The sequence below is a fragment of the Lutra lutra genome, chromosome 3 (assembly GCF_902655055.1).
Source record: "Lutra lutra chromosome 3, mLutLut1.2, whole genome shotgun sequence".
In the NCBI taxonomy this organism is placed as follows: domain Eukaryota; kingdom Metazoa; phylum Chordata; class Mammalia; order Carnivora; family Mustelidae; genus Lutra; species Lutra lutra.
In genome coordinates, this window is record NC_062280.1 from 117,191,521 (window position 1) to 117,210,921 (window position 19,401).

Genomic DNA, 19,401 nt, shown 5'->3' on the forward strand with positions numbered 1-19,401 from the left:
TTGATTAATTTGCATTGATCTCTGATGCATCTACTATCAGAGACCTCTTGGCTACAGGATGAAAGGCAGTAAATTCCATTGAGCTCAATGGTGGCAATGCTGCCCATAGAGTCTGTGTTATTTCCATCTCTGCTCACTCAGTTTATGTCAAGGGACTCACTGGGTAGCCAAGTGATCTTGAGGAAGGGTGACCTCCTCTGGCACTGTGGCATCTGGCAAAGGACTAAGGACAGGGAAGGCCACCCCTTTCTGTGGTGGAATATGCCCAGGATTGCCTCTATCCTGTCTTCAGGACACTTGTATAGCCATGTTGAGCCTGGTATACTGTTTCTATGATCCAAGGCATAAATGGGCAGCTGAGTATGGATGGCCACAGGCTCAAGGTCTGTGAGAGCCCTTGTTTCTAGGAAATCCCAGTATGTAGCCAGCAGTTTTCATCTTAATAGAGTTTATCCCAGGGCCAAGAGGACCATCCTTTTGCACCAGAGGATTTGGGGCAACTTATTATATGTAGTCCAGAGACCCCAGGGGTCATGAGAAAAGGAGTCAAACCTCTCCGATGAAGGAGTCTCTGAGGGCACTATTGGAAGTGCCTGTTGATTTTAACTTGGACAGATTCTAGAATATTTGTTGGAGGAACCCCATTTAAAATAGGCTGATTTGTAAGTTGCAGCTTCAGTGAGATTAAAATGATAAATGAGGAATATCTTGCCACCAGAACTCAAAAGAGATTTATATATCTTTAATTACCCTTAATGAATGTGTCCAATGAGTAACCTTGGAGGATGGTCATCAGCATAATGTATACTGGTATTTGTGGAGAAAGGCAATATAGTTAAGATCCTGTCTGTAAAGGTTATGGATTATGTGTGATAGTAAAGCTGTGAGGAACCCCATGGGCAGCCTGGAAAGGGTATATTGTGTTCCTTTGGAGGTGAGGCAAACTGCAGCTGAGAAACTGCTGAAATTGGCACTGAGCAGAACATATTAGATAAATCTGTAATAGTGAAATATTTACCAACTGTTGATTGGATGGAGTCAGCAACTTTAATAATATTGTGCACTAGGGATAAAACAATTACTGGATGAGACCACAAAATTAGGGTTGCGGTAATTAATCCCGAGTCACCCATGCTTTTTTTGTTGTTTAAAATCAGACAAAACTGAGCTGTTAAAGAATCAGTGGGGGTAATCACTCCTTTATTAATTAGGTCTTTTATAATAGTTTCACTCTGTAAAGGCTCTGTTCTAACTTACATTGGGCCATATTAACTGGAGGTCTATGGAGGCCTGCCAATTTAAACCTAATTTAATTTTAATTGACTCCTCATTGTGTTAGAGGATCTGTGTCCAATCTAGGATATTTTAGAGCAATAAGTACTATGATTATGGGAAATTTAGGCAAGGCTATAGTTAAAATAAGGCATACTTATTTTTCCCTATTTTATAGTGACTTTTCTAAGACTATAGGGGGTATAATGTTTATACTTAGTGGGACCCCAGGTATCACTGTAATTTGAGCCCAAGCACTGATTAAGATTATGAAGCTTTGTCAGTTGCTGCATTTTAAGCAGATGTTAAAGTTAATTTAGAACCTATATTGTTGAGGGACAAAAGCCAATCAGTGCCCCTTTTGATTTTTGTTATATGAATTCTTTTAGTAAATTTTCCACTTACAGTAGAGTCAAATTAAATATATACACTTTATTTATTTTTTATTTTCCACCCTGCATATTTGTTTGTCTTAGTCTTTAGCTGCCAGAATCCACAATTTCTAGTTTCTGTCTCTGGCTAATAATACTATGTGTGTACCTTCTAAGTGGTTACAACAAAAGCAGGGGAAAGGGAGGATCCCCTAATGGTGGCACTTTCTCCTTCCAAGCCATCCAAATACACCTCCCAAAGATTAAGGCTTGTACTTGGGTATAACAGCCTCTTCTTGGGATAGTACAATTAGCTCTTGGTCTGAAGTACCAATTCTTTTTCATTGTCTTTTTGGTAAACTCTTTAAAAATGACTTATATGTCTAGGCAGGTGAAAATTTTAGTTTTTGTTTTCGTCTCCTATCTGTCTCAAACTATTTTGACCTTTGAATATTTACCAAAGGACTTGGTGGTCCCAAATGGTCCTATCTGTAGGCCATGGCCTCCCTCTCCATGATGTCTCAATTGACCTCTGAGGTGTCCACATCCACTTCCATGAGAACAGTGGCCTTATCAGTACTTTGAGGATCCAGGTTTTGAGCATAAGGCCCTTGGTGTGCTGGTGAGCAGTAGTATTCAGAAAGGCCCATGGGTGTTGCCCAGAGTTTTACATTTCTGAAACAATGTCGTGACTTCCTCAGGGGTGTTAGGCTAAGAATACTGTCCCCCAAATTTTCTCTTTTCATTAAGCTTTATGCTACTAGTTTCCATCCATATGGCCCTCCTACCCTTCTGAGTTAGGCAGTTAGGCAAACAACACCATAACAATCATTTCCTTTATCACAGGACCTGTGGGTGCCATGGTCACTAAGATACCCTCACAATGACCCTATGAATGGCTTGAGAGAGAGAAGTCTCCTACTGTAGTGTAGAATAGGCCAAATAAAATTACTCTGTAATAAGATATAATGACTTCATTGGCCCTACCACTTGCTGACCAGTAGGCTACTCAGACCCATCCCCTGCCACTTGGATGGGATCATACCTCACTTCCTTCAGAGGAAACTTTTAACGATCAGAAGTAACCAATTAATTTGAGTTGCCCCCAGGTGCTCTGCCCTGGACACTTGACTCAGAGAGGACATAAGGGAGGACTGTTCACAAATTTCACAGTTTGTGGAGTAGATTCACAGCAACATCTGGTAGAGGCAACAAAAAGCAGCTATGGCCCACAGCACCAACATGCCAGCCAGTGGCATGCCTGTGCAAGTAGCCACTGCTGTCTGGAAGAACCTGTAAGTCAGAAAAATCTAGTGACATGTCATTTGGTCTGGAACCAAACCATCTGGCTTTGCTGGTTCAATTGTTTTGGTAGGTTTTTATTATTATTATTATTATTATTATCATTATTACTACTACTACTATTATTATTTAGTTGTGGTAAGGCCAATAGACCAGGAGACAACTGCCCCTGAAAAGATAGTTCAAAGTTCTCAAGAGGAGTACACATCATGTGGGGACAAGAAGGTGGCACTGGGGGACAAAGAATGACCAAAGGTGAGGTCAACGGGCAGAGAGTGAAGAGGAACCTGTACACCAAAGATTTCATGATTTCCTTGGGAATGATGGATTAGGCAGTGTAACCAGGGTTAGGATTGGCTAGTTTGAATCACTTCAGCAGGCTCAGGAGCACAGGGGCTTCCCCTGGGTTGTCTGGTATCTAGCCCTGGAGCGATTAGGAAAGATAGATAGCAACACATAGTGTGATAGCCTGATAAAGAAAGTGGTTGGGTGTGGATTTAATTAGCTACTCAAAAAAGGGAATTGACTAGCCTCTAGCCAGAGCCTCAAAACTGAGTCAAGATAGCATTTATAACAACTATATTAAAAGAATCCACCAGTCTTATAATTTGTTCTAATATTTGCTCAGTAGTGGGGTAAATAGTGTCTTCCCCCAAATTCATGCCCACCTGCAACCTCAGTGTATGATCTTTTTTTTTTTTTAAGATTTTATTTATTTATTTATTTGAGAGAGAGACAGTGAGAGAGAGCATGAGAGGGGAGAAGATCAGAGGGAGAAACAGATTCCTTGCTGAGCAGGGAGCCTGATGTGGGACTTGATTCCGAGATCATGACTTGAGCCAAAGGCAGTCGCTTTAACCAACTGAGCCACCCAGACACTCTCAGTGTATGATCTTATTTGGAAATAGGATCTTTGAAGATGCAATTAAGTTAAGATGATGTCATACTGAATTAGAATAGGCCCATATCCAAACACTGTTGCCTAAGGCCCATATCTAATCATCCTTATAGGAAGAGAAGAGGACACACATGGAAGAAGGCCATATGAAGATGGGAGGCAGAGATTGAACAATGCATCTACAACCTAAGGAATGCCAAGGATTTCCAGGAGCCACCAGAAGCTAGGAGGAAGCAAGGGAGTTTTTCTCAGAGTCTTCAGAGGATGTATGGCTCTAGCAACAGCTTGATTTTAGACTTCTGGCCTCAGAACTGAGATATAATAAATTACCAAGTCACTTATAATGGCAGTCCCAAGAAACTAATAAAGATTTTGATAGCAGGAAGTAGGGTTCTCCTGTAACAAATACTTAAATATGTAGATTGTGGCTTTGAAACTGGGTAAGGGATGGAGGGATAGATAGAAGCTGGAAGAATTTTGAGGCACAAGATAGAAAAAGCCTAGAATACCTTGAAGAAATGGTTACTGGAAATACATATGGACATTAAAAGTTACTCTTGTTAGAGTTAAGAGATAGGTAAGGAACACTATAGAGAATGCTTCTATCCTCTTAGAGTATATATATACTGACATGAACAGAATGTTAGTAGAAATATGAAAGTTAAAGATTCTTCTGGCAAGAACTAAGAAGGAAGTGAGAAACATGTTATTGGACACTAGAAGAAAAACAATTCTTATTTTAAAGTGGTAGAGAACTTGGCTGAATTGTATTTTACTGTTTGACAAAAGTAGAACTTAGAAGCAATGAGCTTAGATATTTAGCTGAAGGGATTTCTAAGCAAAGTGTTGTAGGCACTGATTATCCTTGATGCTTACAGTAAAAAGCAAAAGGAAGAAGTAAATTAAGAAAAGGACAATTAAGCAAAAAGGAGCCAGCTCTTGATGATTTGGGTGATTCTCAAGTTATCCAGATTACAAAGGATTCAAATATTAAGAAATTCACTGTTGGGAAGTGTGCTCTGAAAAAAGGGGCCAAGGATGTGGCTGGACAATCTTTCACTAAAGAGATTGGTCCCAACTCATGGATCCAACTGGCCATCCCAGCAGAAACAAGAATGGAGATGGGGTTATTCAGGATAGATCTGTAGAAGACGCTCTTGTCTGAGAACTGAAACCCCATGAACTGCACAGGAGGTTTACAAGGTTTCTGAGAATGTTATACCAGGAAAACTATTGGCAACCTGAACTCCAAGGAACAGAGATAGAAGAAAATGAAGGGAGGCTGTGGGACTCCAAAACCCTGCAAATAGGACATGGGCTGATAGAGATTAACTATAGATATGCTTTACCCTCCAACTTTTAAGTTTTTATTGAAAGGTAGACACGATGGGTGCCTGGGTGGCTCAGTTGGTTAGGCATTTGCCTTTGGCTCAGGTCATGATCCTAGGAAACCATCTGCGTTTGACTCAGGTCATGATCCCAGAGTCCTGGGATTGAGCCCTGTATCAGGCTCCCTGCTCAGTGGGAAGACTGCTTCTCCATCTCCCTCTGCTGCTCCCCATGCTTATGCTTGCTCTCTCCCTTTTTTGTTGAATAAATAAAATCTTAAAAAAAAAAAAGGTAGACATGATGTATCAGGTAAAAGGAACTAAGTTATGCAGGGTTTTAGTGTGAGATTTTATATTTATCCTCCTAAGAATCACTCTGTGTTTATTGTTTGCTATGGCTATAGGTATCAGAGACTAAAATTTCCTCCAGTGTTCTTATTTGTCTTCTCTGCTGTATTTGGGTTTCCCATCAGATTTCTTTTTTTTTTTTTAAGATTTTATTTATTTATTTGACAGACAGAGATCACAAGTAGGCAGAGAAGCAGGCAGAGGGAGAGGAGGAGCAGGCTCCCAGCTGAGCAGAGAGCCTGATGCGGGGCTCGATCCCAAGACCTTGAGATCATGACCTGAGCCTGAAGGCAGAGGCTTTAACCCACTGAGCCACCCAGGCACCCCTCCCATCAGATTTCTTACATAGATTCTGAGCCCTGCAGTTCTTTCAGTTGTTTTATATATTATATATAAATATAATATATATAATATATTATATATATATAATATAAATATATAATAAATATAAAATAAATATAAATTAAATAAATAAATAATAAATAAAATAAAAAATATATAAAATAAATATTAAAAAAAAACCTTACGGATGTGGTGATAATATTTGGGAGGAGGGGAAGTACTGTATAATCCTATAGCCTTTTACTGAACTTCTGCCCTGAGGCTATAATCTTCAAAAGCTCTTCCCTGCTTTTTTTCTCCCTTTATGTGACGCAGGAAGGGTAGAGAGGGCTGGGTATTTCTCTTCCCTCAGGTTGGGTGGGGTCTAGTAAAATAGTTTCTCTGAGCATAGGCCTTTGTTAAGGAGAAATGGGTGCTCTGGCATATTTCAAAGTGGTACTTTTCCCTCCTCTTGCCAGACGCAAAGGAGATTCTTCTCCAGTCTTGACCCTAAGAAGCTAGTAGGGTTCCTCTGGAGGTAGAACCCACAAAAATGTGAGGGTTGTCAATACAAAATGAATAAAACTTTTAGACACTCTAAAAGAAAGTTTTATTCCATCCCAACTTAGGACACCTGTCTGGGAAACACACTCTTCACAGGAAATACAGTCCTCCAGAGAATGAATACTTTATACAGGGTCAAAGATTTTTTTTTTTTTTACATCTTGTAAAAGGTCAAAAGATTACAGATTAACATATAGGCAGAAATCACAAGTTTTCATGTTAAGAAATGCAAGAAGTAGGAGTATTCATTTACACCTCAAGGATAAGATGGTTTTCCTTTATGGCTTGGTAGACCATTAATCAGGCTTTTGGTTTAGAAAAAAAGTTTATACAGTCATGCTAACTTAGACATCTAAAATGGCTTCCCCTTGAGAAAAATTAAACAAAGATGTTACTTCAGATAGAAATCTCTTCTTTTGCCTTTAACCAATGTCATACTCAATGGCTTTATTCTTTCACAAAATCTGTATATGCTCTGGTTGGAGTCTCATTTCCTTAGTTTATAAATGAGAATGTCCCAGTTCCTCTGGTGAATCTGCCTATTTCTCTCTGTCCTGGGTAAGGAGTCAAGAGCAGAGGTGAGGAGGTGAGGTTGTGATGACCATGGTGCAGCTCAGGTAGAAAACCTTTTGACTTTCCCGTCTCTGAAGAATTACTTCCAGTTTTCCTGAGGGCTCTGACTCTGAGGCTGATGGCCATTAGATCCATGCCTAGATCCCAAATGGAGTTGGAAACTGTTCTAACTGCCAAAATCTTTTGGGTTTGTTTTTGTTTTTGTTTTTGTTTTCGTTTTCATTTTAGGAAAACTGGCGTTTATCTGACTGGCTATTTCTAGTCTGTTTGTAATGTGTGAGTTGGGTCTGAACCTGCCCAGGGAGTGTCATGGGCTCCATGTTGAGAGAACCACAATGACAGTGACTTTCCCACATCGAAAAAGTTGAAAATTATATCAATAATTGTCTACATCAGAGCCAAGTTATATTTGTTTATACCAAACCATGAAGAACTAAAAGTGCATTATACAAAACGTTTATACTGTTCTCGTATTTCACCTATTTTGGATTCATGTGACTAGATCAGTACTTTCTAGAAAATGGTTCTGTTAATAATTTAGTGAGTTGCCATTAAAACTGCTATGGTAATCAATTGATGTCTCTTAGTTATTTTTGTCTAAATTAAGCCATCATGGTAGCAACTACCTAGATTCTTTTTCTGCAAAAGAACAATAAATATTAAGCATGTCAAAATAAAAGAAAATAAGCTTCCCTTATATATCAGGCCTTTAGAGAGTTTTTCTCTCATCAGGGTCAATTAGCCTTTAAGTTTTCTTACCAGTTACTGGCTCCAGCAGCAACTTCTGAGCCTGGTATACTATGATTCATTCTTCTCCCCAATTTTCAAGGCAGCAATTTGCCCCGTGACTTCAATTTTCTGATGGATCTAAGAAGAGTTGTTAAATTTTAGACAGTTTTCTTGTGAGAACCAGTGATGACTTCCCAGCTCCAATGTATCCTATTTTAACCTACACATTTTAAATTAATAGGATCACAGAAATAATCCCTCCCCCCCCCCCCAAAATGTATGAGTGAGTAAATAAGTGTAGAGGTCCATTTCTGAAGGCAGGACCTCAGCCCTGCCCATAACCTCCCTTGGTTGAGTAAGTGAACCAGACGAAGGGGGTGGGAAAGTGACAAAGGCACTTAGTAACTCATGTGTGTACGTTTGGCTCTCCTTTTGACTAAAAGTGTGCAAGTGTTGGGGGGAGAGAGATTCTTTAAAAAAATTTAAGTAATTTTTAGAATTACTTAGAACCGGTAGAACCGGTAGAAGGCAAACCGGTTTGCGTAAGAACCCTAACCACTGGACTAGAAGGCAAACAAAGCAGCCACAAGACCAGAGAAAATTAATTGCTGGAGACTTCTTCCAACTGGCCCTCTCCTGTCCATTCAGGCACTTCATCCTATGCCCCTCCAGAGACAGCTCCGCTTGTTGCGGCCCAGCCTCTGGACTGGCTCTGGAGCAAAAGTTGCAAGTGTCTTGACTCCACTTATTTCTTCCTTCCTCCCGGAGGGTTCCACTACCCAGAGGTGTGTGGAAAGACTAGGCAGTGGTCGCCCTCCATGAAGATTAACAATAAATTTTGAGTATTTTAAATATTATTCAATATATAAATATAATGGTATTTGCACCTATAATGTATATGGTATCTTATACAGTTAATAAATTACCCATAGAAAAAATAGTTAATGACGTGATGACAATTAACACTTCGTTCAAAACACAGAATGATAGGTCCCAGAGCTCCCCGAGGCCCCAATTTCTCAGGCTTAAATGGAAAGAAACGCCCCATGTGACCTGAGATGAAAATACAAAATTCTGGCCACCACAAAAACCTGAAACAACCGCCTTCCCATACCGGAGTCGAACCCGGGCCGCCTGGGTGAAAACCAGGAATCCTAACCGCTAGACCATATGGGAAGCACTAACGAGGAGTTTCTCCTTCCTGTAGACATCACTTACTTCAGCCTGCCCCTCCATTTAAAGGTTTCATATCCGCTGGGCTCTCCCTGCCTCCAGAAATTCTGACTGCGGCTGCGCGAGCCCAGCTTCAAGGATCCCCTTCCCCCAAACTGGCACCGGCTAGAACATCCGGGCTTCTCGAGGGGGCGGGCACTCCTACCCCGGGAAATCTCCCAAAGGTCTAGAGCCTGCCGGGACAGACAGCCCAGCGTAGGTGGTTTTCTGTTTGTATTGCTGTCGCGATGGGCACGCGGACATACCCAAAGCCCAACTTCAAACTGTAAAATGAAGGCTAATGCTTGACCTTTGACATCAACTGACATCTAAAACAAAGGACCCCATCCGGGACGGAATTCCACATGAATATCTTTTATGTGAAAAACAAATATGTATTTTTTTTTTAAGATTTTTATTTATTTGACAGACAGAGATCACAAGTAGGCAGAGAGGGAGGAAGCAGGCTCCTTGTTGAGCAGATAGTCCAATGCGGGGCTCGATCCTAGGACCCCGATATCATGACCTGAGCTGAAGGTAGAGGCTTTAACCCACTGAGCCACCCAGGTGCCCCTGTATTGTTTTTAACTTATTTTTGCTTCAAAACCTCACTGATTGACACTTCGTAGCAGGATTTTGTTCTGAAATTCAACCTATGTGGGAAGGGATGTACTTTTTTTCTCTAGTTTACTTTTGAGGTCTTCCATTAGGCTTTTCACTGACAACTCAATCTCAATATGGTAAAAAAAAAAAAAAAAAAACAATCCCCCCACCCCATCCAACCACAGATATGACCTACTGCCATTAAAGTATATGTTAAAGAACAGTGTGGTACCTGTATATTAACTGACAGTAAAATCAATGAAACAATGGAAGGTCCAAAATACGGTATGGGTATACATTGGGATTATGTGAAAGAAAAAAAAAGGGAGCATCTCAACTCAGTGGTTCCACATACAGTAATGTAGACCTATGGTAGAAAAAACAAGCTGGATGAGGATTCACCCCACACCTCAACTGAAACCACATAAGTTCTTTAGGAAAATACTGGAGAATTCATATATCATTTACAACCCCAAATCCAGAAATGATAAAACAGCTGATTGATAAAGTCAACTCTTAAATCAATTAAGAAAACTAACTAAAAAAAAATACAAGAGCTGGGTGATGATTACTATAGCTTTCACCTTAGTTACTCATTAAGCTATTCAATATTTTGTGCAGGTTAATGCATTTTATTTTAAAATGAAGTTTAAAAAAAACATAAGCAAAGTTACAAGAGAAATTGGGAAAAATATTTACATTTCATATTATGAACAAAGGATTAATTTTCCCCAAGCAAACTTTTAAAAAAACAACCCAGTAGGATAATGAAGCAAGGACACAGATCCCATCACGGGAAATACATTTGGCCCTTCAAAAATTAAACGTAGCATGGTCTCACTCCTATAAAGATAAATGAAGAGTTCCTTGAGTTCCCTTGAAAATCTAAGTCAAATCTTTTAGACTTTCTGGCTTAAAACCTGCCAAGGACTACCTACCTACTTAGGTGTTCACGTTTTTTATTGACATGGAATCATTTTGTCTTAATTTGTTAGCCATGTTTGTCTTTTTTTCCTACACCAAAATCAGTTTTCAGAATTAGTGCAACTGAAGCACCTATTTGTTGTCCTTCCCTGCCACTAACTGTGCAGTATTTTATCCTGTAAAGAAACCACAGCTGATATATTCATGAGGCTCTTCAAACTTTCACACCTAACAAAGCTAGAAACATGCAAACCAGAGAAATTTTAAGGAACGGGGATTAGTTGGGGCAGCGGCAATCTGTGAAGGAAGAAGGCCTGAGATAAGGTAGCTACACCAAAGAACAGCTGTGCTCACTGTCCAGCCTCTGGTCACAAGTCAGGTAGACTCGGGCTCTAGCTGCTTGAGTTTTTCCTGGAGCCCCCGGAGCTGGCTTCGACCCCAGTCAATGCGGATCTGAAGGCTGGCCATGTCTGCAGCCAGCTGCAGGCCTAGAGGAAGAGACAAGATTGTCACCATGGTATCCACTATGTGATACGACTCAGGGGCCTCTGAACATTCCAGGGACTGGAAAGGCTCCAGAATTTTCTAGCTTCCATACTATTTCTAAAACATTCCCAGAAGAGCCTTGCACTGGCTGCTTCAGAATCTCACTAGACCCACACCCTCACCTCCTTCACATCTTTACTAAAATGTCACCTCTTCAACAGACTTTCTTTACTCCCTTACATTACCCACCAGGGACTAAAAATTCACAGATCATAACACTGTTGAATGCCCTCATTTCCTTCCTTTTTTTCCTTCATTATAATAGTCCTTCACTATTCTTGCCCTCTGTTTACCCTGCCCCCCAAAGTGTTCCACATTCTGGATCCACATCTAGGTGGCTTTTGCCTGATGCTTCTGCTTAACAGTCTTCTGGGCCCTCCATGCCCAGGCCACTCGCCAGTCCAGTCTTCAGCCTACCTGCCTGACAGCAGAGCTGGCCACACATCTGCTCAGTTCCCTCCAGGAAGCACTTTCTCCTCTTGGTTTCTGGGATCTCTCACCCTCTGGTTGTTGTTCCTGCCTCACTGCTACTTCTCAGTCTCTTCGAAAGTGGTTTCTCTCCTTCCTCTTCCCACCTTCTGTCCACACTCTGAGGCCCTCTGCTGATCTCAGCTTAAATGCTGTGTCTGTGTCAGCAACTTGGGAATTTAAACACCAGTGGTATGCAGGGGGCTCCCAAATCTCTCTTTCCAGCCCAGGTCTCTTCCAAACTCAGATGCATGTGCCCAGACACCTGAGCAGAGTCTCCACCACACAGTAGTAGGAACACACTCTCACTCAACTCTTGACTTACCCTTGGCTGCTGCTCTCCCACACCAGGTGAGGGCAGCTTCATTCTCCCAGGTATTCCTGCTGGAATCTGTGGGTTCATCCTTCATTCCTCTCCTTCCCTTTCTCTCAAATTGATCTGTCAGTAAATCTTGTGGCTTCTACTCTCAAAACATGCAGATTCCTGTCACTTGCATTCTCCTTCACTGCCTCCACCTACATCTCAATCCTGGCTGCTCCCCGATATCTGCTTCCACCTACATCTCAATCCTGGCTGCTCCCCGATATCTGCTTCCTCCCTCTGCTCTTGTCTATTCCCACCCAGCATCCAGAGTCTTCCTATCACTCTGTGGATCCAACTCTGCCTCACTCTCTTCAGAGCCACCTGTGACTCCCAAAGTCCTCATCAGGGCCTATACCTCAAATAACCTGGGCCCAGTCCCCTCTGACCTCAGTTCCTAGTACTCCCTGCTTCATAAACTCCACTCTAACCCATTTGGGCTCCTCTCTGCCAAACTAAACATGATTTCACCTCAAAGCTTTTGCCCTGGCTGGCCCCTCTGCCTATAGCACAGATCAACTACAAAGTTCTTTCCATCTTTTCAGAGAGGACTTTTCAGATCACCCTTCATAAAATTACTACCCTCACCCACTCCTGTCCCACTCCATCCACCATACCCTATCTTATTTTTCCATAACAATTCTCACTACCCCGTATTATATATAGGGCCTACTTATTTATTTGCATGTTTTCATTCTCCCCTCAATGGAATATACATTCCATGAGGGGTATTTATCTCTTTTGTTTCCTGCTGTATCTCCAGCCCCTAACACGAGCCTGGAACACTGCCAACAGCCAGTAAATCCTTTTTTGAAAAAACAGCATGTGTGCAACAAAAGCCTGCTATGGAAAAAACCCTGGAAAACCCTTTGCAGATTAACCCCAGCCAGGCATGTCATTACTACTACTTCTTCCTATAGATAGAGGGTCTACTCACCTTCCCGGAAGCTGGCTTGGGCATGACGCAGACTGTGTGGAACTAGGATTCCAAACCAGTTCAGAGGGTCCCGGGGGGCTGGGGAGGACTCTGGCTCTGGGGTTCTGGAGAGACCCTTGCGCCTGCGCAAAGCTGGAGAAAGACAGACTGGAGGTTGGGGGTCTCATTACCTGTCCCTTGTCTTCTCTGTGATAATGTTGAACTTGATCTAAGCTCATGATCCTGACAAACATTGAAGACTGTAAAATCCCTCCAACCATTTATGTTCCAGAAAACAGCTTACCACAAAGAACAACCTTTCTGTTTGTGATTCAGATGAGATGCCCTGACCACTCTTTCTCATGACTCTCATAAGATCAGCAAATGACCCCCTTGTTTACCTGTGACAGAGCCACACACTGACTTTTCCCATTTTGCTTGAACATGCTGAAAGGCCAGACAGACCCTCCAACTCCCCGTTTGTCTCATAAATGACTGAGATTAGAAGTTTGTCCCTCTGAAACCAGTTAGACATATAAACATTTTTTGTTCAACTGACTGAAACTTCCCCCTATTGTAAAACTATTCCAACCGTAAAGGACTTCACCTATAACTTATCTATTTCTCCCTATAGAAGTCTAAAGCAAAACAAAACAAAACAAAACAAAACAAAACCAGCCTGCTGAGACACTGTGATCCTCCGATCTGGGCCACTCTCCATCGCAACACCCTTAAAAAAATAATCTCTTCAATTATCCTGTACATTTTGTTTTTGACATCGGGAGGGAGCCCTGACGCGAAGGAAAGGGGAACTCACCTGCCTCACGGGGCCCCACCTCTTCCGGAGTCTGGGCGCTGGCTCTCATCACCCAGACCTTCTGGAGTCCGTCCTGGGCCTCGCTGAAGAACGAGAAGGCAGGATCGACATTTGGAGGCCCCAGCCTGGACCCTGTCCGCCCACCCGTTCCAACATACACACCTCCTCACCTGGTGTAGACGCAGACCTGAGGCTCCATGCGGGAGGCATACTGCAGAGGACCTACAGACTTGGCACCCATGGCATAGCGAGCTTTGGAGAGTGAGAACCAGCCCTGGAATAAGAGGAGAGCGGTTAAACTCAGTTTACCCCCGCATGCCCGCCCATCCCTCCCTCCGCAAGATCCCACCTCCTCCACCCGGGCGTTCAGTGCTGCCCGCTTCGCCTCCAGTTCTTCCAGGTCCCGGAGCAGTTGCAGAAGGAGCGAGTCCATCTGCGCGCGTAAGCCCTGCGCAGCCATGGTCCCACGGTACTGAGGTCTGGAACCAGCCTCCTCACAGGTTGCCCAATCGTCGCTCGCCATGCCGGCGTGACAACCAATAGGCTCACCTTCAACGGGCGTTCCCAGCCGTGGGCCGAGTTGCCCAACCTTTCGAAAGGCAAACGCTTAGAGCCGCGCTGCAGAATTGATTAGCTGGGTTTTCTGAGGCATGTGAGCCTACGAAACAGTCGGCTAGAGCTGTGGGTGGTTCCGAGTAGCTTTGGGAAGAGGCCGCATTTTACACTTGATCTTAGCCAAAAGGCCGAGAAGCGGTAAGAGGCCGCTTTTTAACAAACAGTAGGGCGATAGCTGTGGTGATGGAAGAGGCATAGCTGTATGGCAGCTATTTTAAGGTAGAAGAGGCTTTAATTCCAGCAGCCGGTAGGCGAGCCTCCAGTCAGCCGCTGTGCTGCTTTTACAGTTGCTGGATCATTCTGAATCGCCAATTATGATTACTCTAGCGGTTCATCATCTTAAAATTTGGGCATCCTGCACAGTGGTAAGTAATGAAGCCACGCACTAACATCTTTAGTAAGGGCGAGCCTTACCAACGTGACAACGTTTTGACGCCCGTCTATTGGTGTTCCAGTAAGCTTGCGTCTCCAGATTGGCCAATCGCCTTGCAACTCCTAACCCACCCTCCGCCATCTTAACATTTGGCACTCCCCACAGTAATAGAGTGCAGCAAAGCCTCTAGCGACCTTCTTGATTGAGGGCAGAATCTTGGGTGACGTTGCTGACGCTGCGCCCGGCGTTCTCTTAGACCCACGTGGAATCCGCGCTCAGAATGGTAGGAGGGATGGTTGAGCTCCTGTTTTTTATACTGGGGGCTCGCGCAGGGCTGAGGATGATTTATGGGCTTGGGGCTGGTGGGGCTAGTGGCCCCCGGGCCCGGCTGTGTGTGGCGAGGAGGCTGAGCTAACCCGCTTTTTCCGTAGTTGCGTCGTGAGGCCCGCCTTCGCCGGGAGTACCTGTACCGCAAGGCCCGAGAGGAGTCGCAGCAAGCTGCCCAGGACCGGAAGGAGAAGGTTCGGCGCGCCCTGGAAGGTAGGCACTTCTTCGCCCCCACTCGGGGACGGGGGAGTGCTCTAAACCTGTCGTTATAGAGACCATTGGTTTGCATTTTAAAATCCAGCGGAATAAAAGACCAAATGGTATAAAACGCGTTTAATTAGCATCTCTTAGTATTTTTATGGCTGAGCATCCTTTCAAGTATTTACTGGCCGTTTTCTTGCCTTTTGGGTTTATAAATTCTTTCCGTGATGCTATAAATTTCATATCGTGTCATATATGCTGCAGTATCCAGATTTTACAGTTTGCCTATTAATTTTGTTTACAGTGTGTTTAGTTTTTCCCAAATTTTAAATTTTTACATTGTCCTCCCGCGCCTCCCCCCGTTGTTTTTCTTTTTGCTACCTTCTTCAGTACAAGATGACAAGAATATCTTTTAGTTGTTACTATGATTACGTCGCATTTAAAAAGTGATAAACCGTAGAGAATTTATTTTTATTCGAGTTGTGAATTGGGATCTAACTTTGCAGTATTTTCTCCGCTTTTTGTTTGTCATACGAATGAAGAGTGTTAACTTGTTTGAATGAAAATGTTATACTTATCCCTATTTTCTTGGTTCTTGTGTGAATAGAACTTTCCTGTCTGGATGGTACATCAGCTTACTATCTATGATTATTTTTTTTTAAAGATTTTATTTATTTATTTGAGAGGGAGAGAATGAGGGAGAGCATGAGAGAAGAGAGGTCTGGGGGAGAAGCAGACCGACCCCCTGCTGAGCAGGGAGCCTAATGTGGGTCTCAATGTGGGTCTCAATTCGGGACTCAATCTGGGGACTCTAGGATCATGACCTGAGCCAAAGGCAGTCGCTTAACCAACTGAGCCACCCAGGCCCCCTCTTTGATTATTTTAAATTCACTTTGATTTTCTGTGTTTTAGACATATAAAGTGCATGAGTCTATATGTTTACATTAAGCGTTATGTTAAATATCTGTGATCTGTCTGCCCACATTAGAAATAAAAAATACTCAAATTATTGAAATTCAGGAATATTTTCCCCCAACTCAGATAGCCACAATACAGGATACTGTTTAAAAATAAGCCATTTCCTTACTCTTATTTATGCTTATGTCATACTTGTTTGTATCCTTAAATCACATGGGTTGATTTTTAGTTTTAAACGTAGTTATTAGGTTGTATGTATTCTTTCCCAGCTTTATGTTTTCTAAGATCTATTGAGTGTAGTGGGGGCTCCCATTTCTCTGTGCTTGGTGTTGACCTTATTTTTTTAGTCTGGCGCAGTTAGGAACAGCATTGCTGCTATGAACCTTCTCTTCCATGTGCAAGAATTTCTCCAGGGCATTATTGGAAAGACATGTTGGTTCCAAGGGCATGTTCATATTGAGCTCTGTACTCCAAAGTGGGCATGCCCACAGCCCAGCCTTTTTTTTTTTTTTTTTTTTTTAAACCAAGTCTAGCTTTAGTTCACAGAGGAAATCTGACCCAAAGCATAAAGTTTAGCACTTTTGTTGTCAGAGGGTTTCAGGGTTTTCAGGGTTTCTGGGCCACATTCATATAGAAAGAACACTCTTTATTTGTTCTTTTAAAAATCAGGTGTTAATTTTTTTCTAAGTACAAAAACAGTATATACTTGCAACTAAATATTTTAGAAAGCCCTCAAACCATGAAACTAGAAACCATAGAAAATGAAATCTCCTGTAACCATTGTTAACAGCTTGGCATGTAGACAAAAATAGTTTTGTCTCCCTCTTCCCCCTGCCAAAGAAGTCATGTACACATTTCTGCACAGAAAGGAGTGAAAGGGGTACTTTTTAATCAAGTCTGTACAGTTTTTGTAAGCCACAGTGTTGTATAAACTGAGGGCTCCATGCTTGTGTCTTACTCAGCTGCTCTGTGTTCCCCCTGCAGAGAACCGCCTGATTCCCACCGAATTACGCAGGGAGGCTCTGGCCTTACAGGGTTCCTTGGAGTTTGATGACGCCGGCGGTGAAGGTAAACTTCCCTGACACTGGGCCAGCTTCTTCCCCTGCACTTGAGCCTGCTGGTTTCCATGTCATTCCATGGACAGCTTGAAGGAAAGGCTATGTAGCTCCTCCTTACGAAACTGTCTCCCAGATGCCCTTCTGACCTTGCACAGATGGCACTTTAGGAGAGCTCTTTCTTAGTGCTCCCAATTTCGTTTATTTAGCACATACAGGGTTATCCCACTTACTCTGTTTTGTCTGTTCATTATCCCCTTTATCAGAATATGAACTCTTGCTGAGGCAAGACAGTATCCGTTTTGTTTACTGCCATGTCCCCAGCTCCCAGCACTTCATTAACACCTAAACAGACATTATGAATTTTTGTTATGAGGAAAAGGAGTCAGTTACCTTTGGTCTTAACAGAATCTGGGTTTGCACTTGGTAGTCATTAACCCCGTGTGATAAATGTAGTTAAAATGAAGTAAAATTAAGTCAAATTTAAACATTTAGTTCCTCAGTCATAGTTGTTTTTATAACCAGTGTGGCTGGAGGGCTACCCTCCTGCTCAGTGCAGGTGTGGAACATTTTATTTTCATCATCAAAGGTGTTGTCAGACAGTGTTGCTCTAGACAGATTGAGCCACCTTCAAGTTAGCGTTTTATTTCCCAAGACAATCACATTCTTTCCCCTCATGCTGTGACCAGGTGTGACCAACCATGTGGATGATGAATATCGATGGGCAGGGGTTGAAGATCCTAAGGTCATGATCACTACCTCCCGAGACCCCAGTTCCCGCCTCAAGATGTTTGCAAAGGTACCAGTAGTGGGAAGCGAATGGGAGGTCCTAAGGCACTAGTGGCCCCAGTCCTAATTGAAATGCGTTCACATATAAGGAGCTGAAGTTGGTATTCCCAGGCGCCCAACGCATGAACCGTGGCCGGCATGAGGTAGGGGCACTGGTGCGAGCCTGCAAAGCCAATGGTGTCACTGACCTGCTGGTTGTCCATGAGCATCGAGGCACACCTGGTGAGACTGTGGTGGGAACAGGGTGTCTGCTGGGGTGGTTGTCTGAGAGCAGATAAGGTTTCTGACAGCCCGCCTGGCCCCACCAGTGGGGCTCATTGTCAGCCACCTGCCCTTCGGCCCCACTGCTTACTTCACACTGTGCAATGTGGTCATGCGCCATGACATTCCTGACCTGGGCACCGTGTCCGAGGCCAAGCCTCACCTCATCATGCATGGCTTCTCCTCCCGACTAGGCAAGCGGGTGAGTCTGGGTTCATGGGGTGAGGACTGGGGGCAGGGAGTTCCAGGCTGGGCATTTGCTACTTGCCTTCCCTCTGACCCAGGTCTCTGACATACTCCGTTACCTGTTCCCCGTGCCCAAGGATGACAGCCACCGTGTCATCACCTTCGCAAACCAAGATGACTACATCTCCTTCCGGTAGGTCCATGGGCTGGCCTCAGAATGGCGTCCTGACCTTTGTGTTCCACTGCTGTTTGTTATTGGTTCACATCTGCTCACTGTCTTCTCTCACCCCTACCCTGTCTCCCCTTGCCTCCAGGCACCACGTATATAGGAAGACTAACCACCGCAGTGTGGAGCTGATAGAGGTTGGACCTCGCTTTGATCTGAAGTGTGAGTTTGGGGCTTAATTCCACTTCTCATGGTGGTGGGGTACTGGCGGTGTAGGTGACAATGTACCCATCTACACCTCCCAGTGTACATGATCCGCCTGGGCACGCTGGAACAGGAGGCCACAGCAGATGTGGAGTGGCGCTGGCACCCATACACCAACACCGCACGCAAGAGGGTCTTTCTGAGTGCTGAGTGAACCCACTTGCTGGTCAGGACGTGGACCTGGACCCAGGACTCGGGGAGGGGTCAGAATAAAGTCTGTATGCCACACCACCCCATTTGCTTCTGTTTGGTCAGGACAAACCCACCGTCGGGCTGCATGTGAGGGACAGTTTCTACTGGGTCTTCTTAGGTGGGGAGCTGACAGCTCAGGGACATTCTCAGGTCTGCTCATGACGTTGTATCTAGGACAAGGCAGGCCCAACCTGCTGGCTTGCTCCTTAACCATAGGAAAGATTTGGGAGATTTGGTGGTAGTGTCACTTGGGAGTCAGGGGCCCTGTGAGAGCCCATCTCAGACTGGGACTGATGTGTACCTAAGGACCCTGGTTTTACTCAGAACACGTGTCAGGAGCCTACAGCATGCCCCCAAGTTGATGTGGAGGGGAGTATGACATTAAGAAAGAAAGCCATCACACCACTTGGGGCAAGTCTGTAAGAAAACAAGTCAGGCAGGGGGATGGAAAGTGGGGGAGACCTCTGCAGATGCCCCGAGAGCTACAGTATGGCATGAAGC

At 43.7% G+C, this 19,401-nt stretch overlaps 2 protein-coding genes and 1 long non-coding RNA gene across 5 annotated transcripts in view; 1 reads left to right on the forward strand and 2 right to left on the reverse strand.

Moving 5' to 3' along the window:
• The window catches only part of LOC125096131 (uncharacterized), a 56,808-nt gene extending 47,496 nt beyond the window's left edge, over positions 1–9,312 (reverse strand). Inside the window, exons 1-2 of one of the 2 annotated variants that reach the window (XR_007126076.1) lie at positions 8,925–9,312; positions 7,737–7,844 (exon numbers count right to left, since the gene is read on the reverse strand). This is a non-coding gene — a long non-coding RNA (uncharacterized LOC125096131). Of the gene's footprint in view, positions 1–7,736 lie in introns of both variants that reach the window. The other variant, XR_007126075.1, reaches the window with a different exon arrangement.
• An 820-nt stretch (positions 9,313–10,132) lies between these two features.
• On the reverse strand, positions 10,133–14,061 carry CCDC115 (coiled-coil domain containing 115). Its single transcript, XM_047722819.1, has 5 exons — positions 13,903–14,061; positions 13,724–13,827; positions 13,554–13,636; positions 12,758–12,889; positions 10,133–10,933 (listed from the first exon to the last, which is right to left on the reverse strand). The coding sequence occupies exons 1-5, from the start codon at positions 14,011–14,013 to the stop codon at positions 10,821–10,823; spliced, it is 543 nt and encodes a 180-aa protein (XP_047578775.1). The 5' UTR covers positions 14,014–14,061; the 3' UTR covers positions 10,133–10,820.
• Positions 14,062–14,146: 85 nt separating this feature from the next.
• IMP4 (IMP U3 small nucleolar ribonucleoprotein 4) lies at positions 14,147–18,937 on the forward strand. 2 transcript variants are annotated; one of them, XM_047722818.1, is made up of 10 exons: positions 14,147–14,533; positions 14,624–14,824; positions 14,973–15,081; positions 16,972–17,055; positions 17,732–17,841; positions 17,921–18,053; positions 18,140–18,294; positions 18,416–18,471; positions 18,593–18,666; positions 18,750–18,937. In XM_047722818.1, the coding sequence occupies exons 2-10, from the start codon at positions 14,822–14,824 to the stop codon at positions 18,860–18,862; spliced, it is 837 nt and encodes a 278-aa protein (XP_047578774.1). In that variant the 5' UTR covers positions 14,147–14,533; positions 14,624–14,821; the 3' UTR covers positions 18,863–18,937. The 2 variants fall into 2 exon arrangements, with proteins under 2 accessions (XP_047578774.1, XP_047578773.1); XM_047722817.1 differs by having other exon boundaries at positions 14,151–14,533; positions 18,377–18,471.
• Positions 18,938–19,401: the final 464 nt, after the last annotated feature.

What these genes read in the sequence shown, in the direction of transcription:
- CCDC115 (XM_047722819.1), bottom strand. Translation starts at nt 14,013, where the DNA reads ATGGCTGCGCAGGGCTTACGCGCGCAGATGGACTCGCTCCTTCTGCAA. An exon ending in TGAACGCCCGGGTGGAGGAG is followed by an intron (nt 13,828 to 13,902) that starts GTGGGATCTTGC and finishes CTCTTATTCCAG; the next exon opens with GGCTGGTTCTCACTCTCCAA. An exon ending in CAGGTCTGCGTCTACACCAG is followed by an intron (nt 13,637 to 13,723) that starts GTGAGGAGGTGT and finishes CTCGTTCTTCAG; the next exon opens with CGAGGCCCAGGACGGACTCC.
- IMP4 (XM_047722817.1), top strand. An exon ending in TGATGACGCCGGCGGTGAAG is followed by an intron (nt 17,056 to 17,731) that starts GTAAACTTCCCT and finishes TGCTGTGACCAG; the next exon opens with GTGTGACCAACCATGTGGAT. An exon ending in GATGACTACATCTCCTTCCG is followed by an intron (nt 18,472 to 18,592) that starts GTAGGTCCATGG and finishes CCTTGCCTCCAG; the next exon opens with GCACCACGTATATAGGAAGA.